The following is a 12,210-nucleotide window of genomic DNA, read 5'->3' as shown; positions in this document are numbered from 1 at the left end:
AGGATAAAATATATATTGAAAGAAATCAAGAAATACAGGCCAACAAAGTAACAGAATTACCTGAAAGTTCTGTTTCAGATAAACCTTTCCAGGAAGTCTGCATCATGAGGAATGAACAGCAAGAGCAGTCAATAAATGTGAGGGACATGTCAGGCATGTTGTCATTGCTCAGTTGTGACTTAGATCAGTTATTTAAGGAAAAGCCAGTAGTGATGCAACACACTCCAGGGGAGAAGGTAGTCCACGAGATCTACAGAGAAGTTATTCTGGCAAAAGGTGCTCAAAGACAAACTCCTACATGCTCCTCCAGTGACTATAGAATGATGTCACCAGAAGACACAAATGTAGATATTGTGAACATTAATAAAACAAGAGTTTTGGAAAGTAGACTGCAGACAGGCTCCTCTGAAGATGAATGTCGCAGGAGTTTCTCATCTGAGGATAATGGATTTAAAACCTCTGGTGCAGAAACACCTTTCGATAGCTTTCCTGAACAGCATATTTCAAAATCGCACGTGCCTCAACGGCCAACCGAATTGGATAACCTTTTTGATGACTCAGCTAAGCATCCATTCCATCCGGACTCACTAGAGGGAAGTCCTCACATTGAGGATAGATCTTCAAAGACATCTCCTGATTCAATTGAGCCGAGCCCTACCAGAGAATCACCATGTCCAGACTCTCTTGAAGAAAGTCCTGTTGTGACAAAAGAGACTGAAGTTATGATGCCAGCCAAGACAGGTGTGTGTGAAGATTATGTCTCCCAGGCAGGAGAATGTTTAACTTATGACCAAAACTTAAAAGGTGTTGAAAGTGAGCATGATGAGCAGAAATACAACTGCGAGAGTGCAAAGAAAGGGGAAACTGAGGATGACAAGAGTGCCTACTCACCAAAGGGAGTAACTGATAGACACATGTACTCTGACTCCGAAATATGTGACAGCGAGAATATTCACATACTCACAAGGCAAGATTCTCTTGACAACGACGATAGTGAGGATGATACCGCCAATAAACAATTCACACCGGAAGAGGAGATGTTTAAAATGGCTGCAAAGATCAAAACCTTTGAAGAGATGGACCAGGAGGCTAAAATGAAGCGAGACAAATCTGTAGATGTCATAGAACCTTCCGAGACTGATCACCGAGATGATGAGTTGCATCTAAATTATGACGCAGATATATATTCTTCCTCAGATGTTGCACTTCAGAAAAATTCTGAAAATGGTGCAAGAGAAATCAATCAAGCCCTTAGTGAGGAAGCAGCTATTAGTGTGAGCATGAAAGACAAAGAGGAAATTCAGCAACGAAAATCTCGTGATTCCGTTGTAAGTTCACCGTGTTTGCTTGCAACACATACAATGGGACCTGATTTAGAGACTGAAGAGTCATTCTTAGAAAGCGGAAGTGTTGGAAAAGATATTGATGCAGCACAAGCCGAACTTTCCACACCCACTGAGAGACATATTTCTGGTTGTGTGACGGATGAGCACCATCAAGTTGTTGACAAAGAGTCTCCATTGAGAGATAGTTTAGTATCTGCTGGCAAACCCCAAGATGTTGTCGACAGTCAAGAACTACAGCCTGTTATTCCACAGTGTGAGGGTGAGGAGCCCTTCGATGCTGAGGCTGAGGAACAGAACATTCTTTTTCCTGCACAGGACAGACAAAGACTTGATAAGACACTTGTCCAAACACCAGCTGATGAGAGAACCTCTGATCCATTTCTGTTTCAGGAAGGAAAGCTATTTGAAATGACCAGAGGGGGCGCTATTGATATGACTAGTTCTGATGAAAAAGGGGAAGGCCTTCCATTTTTTCACATAGGTGAACATCCAGTTGATGAAGTTGTGCCGGAGGAGAAGGAGGGGGGTCAAAGTATGTCTTTATTGGAGAAAAGTAATTATATGAGGGAGACATCCCTTTGTACCCCCCACTCATTTCTTACTCAGCCTGACGATGACGATATTTCTTCTGACAAATCAAGGACTCAACCCTCAATCGATAACACAGAGACATGCTCATTTTCTGAAACTGCTTTTGGAAGCTCAGTAGAGGTTCAGCTTGGTTCCCCCAGGGCTTTTGAGAGACAATCCCCTACTGAAAGTGATGATGGAAACCTCAGAAGCCTTGGTCTCGACTATCTTGACTCCACCATAGCTGACCTTCAATCAGACACATCTACGGTTGCCCATTCACTTCACTCAGTACATAGCCACAGCTCTTCAGACTCCTCTACCGATGATGAGAAGGAGGAGGAAGATGAAGAAGAGGACCAATGCTCAGTCATAGAGATGCCCTTTAAAAGGGCACATGGTAGTATTTCATCTTATCATCAGGATTCATCCCCACCTCTATCAATGACATCCACAGGCACAATTGAGGAGGAAATGACCTCGGAAGAGTCAAAGATATTTGTGTTTGATCATACTGAAGCAAAAGCCGAAAAAAGCTCAGCTTTGGATACTCGATCTCGATCAGAGACCGATTCCAACACACCAAATGTCTCGAATAAAGACAGCAGGACATTTTCGGATAGTAGTCAACCCACTCATAAATCGAACCCTTTCCCCTCAACAATTAATGACATGACAGATCCAAAACCTCTCGCTCAAATAATCTCATCCTCCTCTCTCCAAAAGAAAGAAATCCAGCTCTCTAATTCTACAGAGACTTCAGTCTGGGATACCTCATTAGACACTGATGATATAAGCAGTGAACGTCACAGGAGTCCAGATTCTGTTATTTTTGCGTATGATGCACCACCCTCACACAGTTCCAATTCTCAATGCAATCCATTGATGTTTGCGCAACCATCTTGTGGAACAGAGGATGTATTTGAATCCAAACCTGCCCAGGATGACTTGGCAGAAAATCAGACGGGGAGAAGCATCGATGACCAAAATCCAGCATGTATGCCAGGTATGGCCAGCCCGACACGGGCTGCTTCTTTCCTATCACTTCTCTCCAACAGAAACAACCCCTTTCCTTTTCCTGAGAACATAATTGCACTATTTATTATTTTCGAATCATTCTTGTGTGCTGTGACTTGTCTAGTCCCATCTTACATAATATTCTTGTCTAGTGTGTGTGTGTGTCTTTCAATCTGTGTTTATGTTCATGCAATCTCAAGATTGATGGCCCTGTTACTTAAAAAAGCTGGTTGAACAAGTTTTGTGCTGCCTTCAATGATTGTATTGATCACTTTACCACAAATGCAGCTTCACTAAGAACATCATGCTGTTTCTTTTATCAGCACTTTAATGTCATTACTGAAACAACGTTGCCAAATTGCCATACCTCATAAACATGACAAATCCTACATTTATGTTATCATCAATGCCAATATCACAAATCCATGTTTACTTTCAGAGTATCACAGCCCATATCACAGAATAAAATTAATAGAAGAAATATAATTCAAATCTGCACTTGCAAATAACATTTTACAAGACTGGTACCTGCAACATGGACAAAATAGACACGTTTATATTTATATTATAATATATTTTGGGATTTTACAGCTTGAAATGTTTTCCATGATATTAAGATTTGATGTTTGGATCTGACGGTATTTCTTTAGTGGATTGGCAGGATGATGCTGACAGGAAAGAGGAGACGTTAGCCATCATTGCAGATCTTCTTGGCTTCAGCTGGACAGGTAAGTTGTAAAACAATGCAATCGTTTTCGTTTTTCAATTTAGTGAAAAAAACAAGTTGTACCTTGTATTTGCATTGGAACTAATATACAACAAAATATGTAAACTGCATACACAGTATATTGTTGTACAGTGTCTCACACATAAATGCTTATATATTTGATGTACACACTGTATGCTATGCAGTAAATCACATAATTATTTTCAGTTTTAGATACTTTATTAATCTCATGTGGGAAATTATTTTTACACTCTAGTATATTTATTACACACACATAATAATAATAATGCATTTTATTTATATTGCACTTTTCCAGATACTCAAAGTCGCTTTCCAGAAGTTAAAAACAACAGAGCAATAGAGACAATAAAATATAAACAGGAAAATAAAATAGATAAAATGAAAACTAAAATTAGACATTAAAAGCAATTTTAAACAGGTGGGTTTTGAGTTCTTTCTTGAATGCGTGAAAGTTAGTGCTGGCTCGGGGTGGTTGGGGTAGTGGGTTCCAGAGTGTGGGGGCAGCGATGGAGAAGGCTCTGTCTCCCCAGGTTTGGAGCTTGGTCCTACAGGGGAGGGGCAGGAGGTTGGCGTCGGAGGAGCGGAGGGAACGAGATGAGGTGTGATAGTGGAGCAGATCTGTGAGGTAGGAGGGGGGCAGATTGTGAAGAGCTTTGAATGTGATGAAGAGGACTTTGAACTGTATATGTTGGGGGCCCGGGAGCCAGTGGAGGTTTTGAAGGACCAGGGGGGGGTGTGATGTGTTCACGGGAACGGGTGTGGGTGAGGAAGCGAGCAGCGGAGATTTGTATGCCTTTGTTTTTTGTACATTTTTATTTCATTGTTTTATCAACCATTTCAGAGCTGGCAAGAGAACTGGAATTCAATGAAGATGATATCCAAATTGTAAGAACGGAGAATCCTAATTCTCTACAGGAGCAAAGCCATGCCTTGCTGCAGCGCTGGGTTGAGCTGGACGGCAAATATGCAACAGGTAGCGCTTTGGTTTGGATAATTCATTGATAGATTTTTGTATTTGCTGATACTGTTCTTCAATCAAGCCTATATTTTCTAAATCATATATGTTTCTGCATAATTTTGCATTTGTAATTGTTTCCTTGATGTAGTGCATTACTACAGTCCACTAATGACTCCTATCTTTCCACAGAGGACTGTCTGATTAAGAAACTAACTAAGATCAACCGCATGGACATTGTCCATCTCATTGAAACCCAGATGAACAAGTCAGTTCAAGAGCAAACATCTAGAACTTACGCAGAGATAGAAAAGACGCTAGATCAAAGCGAAGGTAATAACACCCCTTTACACTCAATAAGAAACATTTTTGAAAGTTCTATCTAACACCACTCTGTATTTTTTGTGTTTTGTATATAATTCATCATTTGTGTGTATTGTTTTAGTGTCAGTAGCCCTTTCTTCAGTGCAAGATGATACAGACAGCCCAAGAGTTGTGAGAAGGGTCGAGTCAGACCGCAGACCACCTCCAGCTGTTTCTGAAGAGGACCTCTCAGTTGCTTCCCTATTGGATGTTCCATCTTGGGCTGAGCCTGCTGGACACGCCCACCCAGAGACCATGAACTCTGACCTTTTGGAAGAGCTTGATATTCCACAGTAAATTATTTTTGACTTTTCAAATGTTTCATTCATATTTAATGCACAATGTTACACTTCAACAAACGTATGAAGACCCGTGCGGATAACTTGGGATCAAAATAAAGACAAGGATTGCAGTATTTCTCAGCATGTCAACACTGACAAGTAGAACAGACCCTGTTCTATTTCAACATTACACATTCATACAAGTCGTATTTTGCGACTTAGCCTTTCTTTTGTGTTGCAGTGAATTGAACCCCAACCTGTGGACCTCAGAGGAAGTAATTGCACTGGAGCCTACAATTTATGACAACTCAGATGAGCAAGTAAGTACGGCTCCTACTTCAAAAGATGCAGCATTGGGGAAGCCAAACAACCCAGGTTTATGACCCCAAGCAACATGTTGCTTGTGTTTCCTGTGAGGAAATATGAGGATGCAGAAGCAGAGTCTACCTCAATCATCTATAACAAAACACCTCCAGAATACACAATACTGTATACGCAGAGCCATTCTTTGACTGCAAACAGACTATATTGGAGTCCTCAGAAACGAAGCCTGATGAATCTTAACCCAGCCCCAGCATCTTGTGGAGATCAGCCCCGTGGTTATATCAGCCATCCAGCGGACGACAAAGTGAATTTCTCTCTGAAAATGAAGATTTGTTGATGATGAGCCTCTCTGTAATGTAAATGAAGAATATTCAGAATCGTCAGATGACGAATTCATCATGTGTGAGGTTTCATGGCTGCCTTCTGTCTGTGAATATAGGACATTTGATGATACTGATGAATACCTGAAAAGGGGAAGATGAGATCTGGTAAATCGTGCCAACCTGCAAGCTTTTCGCAGAGCTGACCTTAATTATAATACTTTACTATATTCTCTTTAGAAAGGAATGACTGCTAACTCTGTCTGTAAAACTCTGTCTGTAAAGCTCCTTATAACCCTTGTACCATTTTAATTTTAGATTTAATCTATCCTAAATCAGCATGTCATTTTGCTGCCTGAAGCAAGCTGCATCGCTCAACATAATACCATAAGCGAGCATGTCAATTTGCTTCCTGCAATCAGCTGTGTCACTCATGTTGCTGCAGAACCTTACAGGTCCAGGTTCTACAGCACCGCGGACAGAAGGACCTGCAGACTGAGAGACAGAAAGAGGGACAAACAGAGGGAGAGAGAGCACAAGACTACGGGGAAGAGAGAGGGATTACTGACATATATTTATAACATGAATAACCAGATGAAGAGGGAGGAGCTCAGTGTGTCATTGGAGGTTATGACACCAGTGCTGACCTATGACTGTAGTGTATATTGACTATTGTATTGATTAACTATAAGCATTAAGCTTTGTTAAAAATGAAAGTATTTGGTTTACTCTTGAACGGAGAGATGTTGAACCGAATCAGGGAGCTGATTCCACAATAAAGGATCTGCTCCTGCGCATGTGTTGAAGACCACAACTGAAGTCTAACGTGACATGTCCGTCTGCTAACTCGTCCGTCACAGCTTCGTTTAAAATTGTACCCCTGTTTTATTTTTAATATCCCTGTATTGACAGATTTTTGCCGTACTAATTTCCACGGTACGCCTTATTGCTCAAAAATCTGATTTTCCCAAACGAAAATATGGCAAAATCTTATAAGTTGACAGGTATGCATTCTTGATTTTTAATTTTTATTTTTGGTCTGGGTTTCTCTGTAGGGTGATGAGATGCCGGACATCTCCACTCAGTCAGTGAGGGAAGAAAAGTATGAGGATGAAAATAGTCACATTGTTGTGAAAAAGGTAAAGTAAGTGCCAACTGTCATGCATACATTTTGCTCCGCTGTATTGAAACAGATTTTGACTTACTTTGTACTGCATAAGATAGCAAGTAAGCTTTTCAAAGCAAGCTCTTGGCCATGACACAATGCAAAGTGTATTTTCTGTCACATAAGTCCTATTTCCTTTTCTTTCACAGACAAATCATTGCTGGTTGCCTTTGTTTCAAACAAATGCTTTACCACCTGATGATCTTTGTTCACATGGTCTTCAACAGGTTACCCGCAAAATAGTTCGGAAGTGTGTTTCCACGGACGGTGCAGTGCATGAACAGGTGTCATTTGAGGGAGATCCCCAGGGGTCCTCCATTACGACAGAGGGCGCTGGATACTCAAGGGTTGTGAAGCGGACTGTACTAAAGAGCGATGGAGATCAAACAGAGGTGTGTGTGTATATAATGTTATGTGTGTACTCATTATCAGACTCTTCAAAATTTATTCTGAGAAAATAACTAAATAAATAATAATAATTATTATTATTATTATTATAACATTTCATAGAAAAGGTTTTGCAACATGATGTGAGGGTATTTTCTATATATCACTCTTTTCAAAGGACAGTAACAAAGGAATATCATACTCTCCTGACCTAGGTAACATTTACTGAATATGAAGGTTCCTCAACACCGAGACAGGACACCGCTGAAGCAGGCAAGGTCAGTCGCATAGAAAGGACAAAGGAAGTGGAAGGTGAAAGGACAATAAAGCATCAGGGTGATCCGTCTTCGGCTTCTGACATCCCCTCAGCCCAAGACGACTCCAAAAAGGTTTGTCAAATCGCTTACCGGTACTCCAAAACCCTGACCGAACCGGTGTCTTCTTTTTACTCTCACCACATTTTTACCACACAGGGCCCACATGAGTAAAGGTTACACCCTCAGGCAAACAGTGGTGAAAGAAGCTGGTGCAGCGTAAACAAGTCCAGTTTAGAGCAACTGGACAACTCCAGCAATGGACCGGAACCATGTGATCTCCAGAAGCATATCCAACAGCTCTTTCACCGCTACTACAAAGAAGAAAAGGACAAAAGCTGAGGATAAAGAGGAAGGGGAAGCGTAGAGGAATATGTAACACTTTCCCCACTCCCTGGCATGTCCTGTCAGGGGTTGCGATAGCAAATCAACTTTCTCCATTTCACCCTGTCCTTTGCCCAAGCTAAAACCTCCCGAATCCTATGCATTAGCCACATGCAATCCCAGTGTGTACCGAGGCACCGCAAAGCTACCACAGTCTTCCTGGAAGATGACAATTTATTCACAATTTGGAGTTTTCCTCTGTGGCATCTGTGTCGTGTTCGCTATTTTCTCTTCATGTTTCTGGTGTTGGTTTTTTTCCTCGTTGTGACCAAAGAACGACTTCTGTAGTGTTCCTGATTAACTTTACTTTCTGTCTGAGTTGTCCTTGATGGTTTGTCTTGATGTGTTTGGTGGTGAGAAAGAAAGAACACACGAACCCTATTCACAACAATGACATAACGAACCTCGTTAAGGTAAAACTACTTATTCTGGTTATGTGCTTGGATTGAAATGACAATATATCACACTCTACTGCCTCTCACAAACTTCTCTCATTCTCACCATAATAGTCTCATTGCTTGTTAGACTCAGATGGTCCAGATGCCACACAGACTGTGAAAAACCAGACTGTGTGGACCCTGATTTAACTCTTGCTGCTGTGTTTTCATGTCGGCTATGTGTGCTCTGTCTTTAGGAATTATATCTGATCTATAATCTAGACATTAATTACATCAGTAGCCTAGGAATTAATAATCACTCATGGTGGAGTAGAGCAGGCATGACTAATCAACAACTGTCATTATGACCACAGCTTTGACTGCTTTGTAGCTCTATGGATTCTCTTTCTATCTGTGTTGGTATGTTTAATTCTATTCCCTTTTTTTTTGTATCTCCTAAATTGTTGATCAGGACTCATCCTGTGTGAATGGTGGATATGTGAGTGAGGTTTCGCAGTAGGTACTCTATGTTAATGTATATGTCCATGCATGTGTTAAATGTGTCAGAAATATTGACGCCAAATTCAAATTATTTGATCAAGAGGCATTATTTGAGGGGGTTATTATTATTGTGGGTTTTTTTTACATTTTATTTATTGCTAAGTTTAGAATGTTTAGATAATCTTCATTTGATTGTCAGTGATCAAATAAGAGTTTTCAAAGCGCTAAAGGATCATCACAGCTCAGGCCGAGATGCCCGCCTCTGACATTTTTCGTGACTTATAATCGGGTATGTCTGTTTCGTTTTATGTTTTACATTTAATCAACACATCAACTAGATTTTGGGCAAAGTTATGGTAGCTGTTAGTTGTCTTTCTTCTTCTCTTTTCTCTTGTATGCTGCGAGTGAATGAATGACTGTGTGTGTAATTAAAAGGATAGCTGTCTGTCAGAAAATAAAAGAACATTTTATTTTACACAGACCATATTTGCACTCCTGAATATCAGGAGAGAACACCTATGTTCTTATGCAAAGGATATGAGAGGTGCAATGTATTGTATAAACAGAACAGATTAAAAAAAAGAGGCAATTGTTTTAACAGACCCCCATAATGAAGCAGGCCAAGAGTTTAAATATACTATTACTCACAGCGCTGAACATCATTGTATTTATCTACAATATGTAATGCATTTATTTCACTATCACTGTTTACTTTGTGATTTAAAAAAAAAATGCAAACTAGTGGAAGTTCACTGTGACAGGTATGCTTTTAATTTGAAAAATCAGCATCCCTTTTCTGTGACAATAGCAGTTATATACATATACAGTGCATATATTAATATGTAAGGGCATGTATTACTGTATAAAAATGATGGCTGCAGTATGTCCATAGCTGATAGAGAATTAAAGCCTACAGATGAATACTGTTGTATCATGTTGACTTGTTTGTCACTGACCAACTCTAACAGTGTAATATCACCTTATTATTCGGTATAAAGTGTATATTATAGCAAAACAAAAACATGTGAGGAAAAGATGAAAACACATGGCTTTATTTATTTTTTCATTAACTTACTACTTTTGTATTAAGTTCAACTTTTACAGTTGAACATAACAGACCTGCCGCTGCTCTCACCTGGGTCTGAGAGGTACTGGAAGAACGGAGGATTCCAAAAGACGACTGACTTTTCCTTTCAATGCTCGCCTCAGTTGTTCTTGACAATGTGACGGTTGGTTTCCCATAGTTTGATCATTTTTAGCAGAGAAGCAGAACGTTTATGCCAACCAGACCCTCGCTAAATACTTTTAAGAAAATAGTGGGACGTTGTTTTACATTCCATCACTGGTTATTCTAAACTTAGAAACAAAGATGTTTACGTTGTCCCGCGATGAGTTGGCCTCTCATTTAATCCTACATACAAAATATTTGCCAATAATATTGAATTTAAAAATTACATTACAAAGACGGCAGCTTCCCTGCACCGAAGAAGACATAAAATAATTACTTGTAGGCAGCAACAAAATAAAACTCAATCATCGCACCTTTTATCTAATTTATTTCCTTAACACGTTAAGCAATCTGTTTACCATACAAGGAGAGGTGCATTGCATTGACATCATGTTTCATTGAAAGAACTGCTTATTTTTTCTCTGTAAAAAGCACAAGACGGACCAATTGAAAATGGAAAAGTAAGGATGACAATGATAATGGCGTTATCCTGCAGGGGCTGGTAGGAGCACTCGTCATCGTGGGGAAAAAATCCCGACATCCATTGCAGTCCAATATGCTTTGCAGCCGCTTTACTCTCTTCTCTTGTATGGTCGCAACGTTCCTCAATACTTTCTCAATGCGTCCAAGCGCATTCTCTGCATCTTCATCTCTCTGAGCAACTGGCAAAGTATGGCACAGGAAATAACAAGAATAAAAAGACAACAGAAAGCCTACCGGTACACAGTTATACAATAGAAATACAAATATTATGAAATTAGCTTTTTTTATTATTATTATTATACAAAATGCGAGAGTTCACTTTCTATTCCCTTTGATGTTTTAAACACAGTCTTTATTTTTTACAGCACTGGATGACTTGGGGCAGGAGAGATGCACAACAGCAACAAATGCAAACGACATGTCAGCGGTTCACAAATCAGTCAGGATATATTCTAGGTTCTTGTGGTCTTGCTTAAACCTCCCCATGCACTACACAATAGTCTTGAATTTTCATATCGTACATATATGCTACATTCCCTTATTTCTTATTTCACTGCAATAAAGGCAAACGTTACGCAATGCAAAGTGTAAGTTGTCTTGCTTTTCTTTACATTTAAATAATTATATGCTGAAATTAGACAATTCAAACAGTATGAGTTCGCTCTTGGCAAACGTAAATGCAGCTCATGAATTGAACTTGTATGTAAACTCTCAATTATTCTGGTAGCAAGAATATCAGTTTGAATATTTGCTTTTATTTTGACCAACTATCACAAATATATACATTACCAGAACTAAAGCAAGCTCAAATTTTAACATTCTAATCTTCTCAATGTCTTTGTATTGCACACACATAAAATACACATAAAAATACAGAACTAAGTTTTGGGAGAGGTTACAGTACTAGATTTTTTTAACATCTCTATTTCATATTTAAAATGCATACCAAAAACATCTTAAAAAACAAACAAAAAAATGTTTTCCCGAATGTCCAAATACTGTGTGCAGCCACCCAGTGGTGGTTTCAAATTATGTCCATTAATAAAATACCAATACATGAAAATGTAGTAACATTTGTGTCATTTCCTTATAGCTGAGTCGAAGGTCGGCAAGCAGTCACGCTTTGGCTAGTCGACTGCCCTTCTATATTTACTGGGGGGGTTACTTTCATTGTTGTGGACACTCCATTAACTGCAAAAAGACAGACAAAAATATTCATGCATCACGGGTGTTACTTTCTGTAATTAATGTTTAACATGCAATGGCATGTGCTCTGTCTGTCTCTGTTTGTCCCTCTTTCTGTCTCTCAGTCTGCGGTGCTGCAGAACCTGGAACTGTGGCCCTCAACACTGATGTCCATATCGCTAGCATTAGCATTTGTAGTTTTATACATTTTGTTTTTGTCTGCTCCTGCTCTCTGTCTATCACTTCCCTATCCATCTCCTCG

The 12,210-nt window shown here is 39.6% G+C and overlaps 2 protein-coding genes across 2 annotated transcripts in view; both read left to right on the top strand.

Moving 5' to 3' along the window:
• LOC137906711 (ankyrin-2-like) overlaps positions 1-9,963 on the top strand; it is a 37,976-nt gene extending 28,013 nt beyond the window's left edge. The window contains 9 exon segments of the mRNA XM_068750998.1: positions 120-137; positions 3,584-3,661; positions 4,523-4,654; positions 4,829-4,969; positions 5,091-5,292; positions 5,522-5,600; positions 6,980-7,063; positions 7,317-7,481; positions 7,692-9,963. Coding sequence (XP_068607099.1) covers positions 120-137; positions 3,584-3,661; positions 4,523-4,654; positions 4,829-4,969; positions 5,091-5,292; positions 5,522-5,600; positions 6,980-7,063; positions 7,317-7,481; positions 7,692-8,132 — 1,340 coding nt within the window. The 3' untranslated portion in view covers positions 8,133-9,963.
• Positions 213-1,278, top strand: LOC137906311 (ankyrin-2-like). The gene is made up of 3 exons (XM_068750559.1): positions 213-276; positions 469-1,112; positions 1,198-1,278. The coding sequence occupies exons 1-3, from the start codon at positions 213-215 to the stop codon at positions 1,276-1,278; spliced, it is 789 nt and encodes a 262-aa protein (XP_068606660.1).
• Positions 9,964-12,210: the final 2,247 nt, after the last annotated feature.

This window comes from Brachionichthys hirsutus, chromosome 17 (genome assembly GCF_040956055.1).
Source record: "Brachionichthys hirsutus isolate HB-005 chromosome 17, CSIRO-AGI_Bhir_v1, whole genome shotgun sequence".
NCBI lineage: Eukaryota > Metazoa > Chordata > Actinopteri > Lophiiformes > Brachionichthyidae > Brachionichthys > Brachionichthys hirsutus.
The sequence above is the reverse complement of the archived record's forward strand: the minus strand, read 5'-3'. Positions and strand labels throughout refer to the sequence as shown.

Excerpts from the sequence above, each read along its gene's own strand:
- LOC137906311 (XM_068750559.1), top strand. The coding sequence starts at position 213 with ATGCAACACACTCCAGGGGAGAAGGTAGTCCACGAGATCTACAGAGAA. Across the intron at positions 277-468 it reads AGAAGTTATTCTGGCAAAAG|AAACACCTTTCGATAGCTTT; the intron begins GTGCTCAAAGAC and ends CCTCTGGTGCAG. Across the intron at positions 1,113-1,197 it reads AAATGAAGCGAGACAAATCT|ATGTTGCACTTCAGAAAAAT; the intron begins GTAGATGTCATA and ends ATTCTTCCTCAG.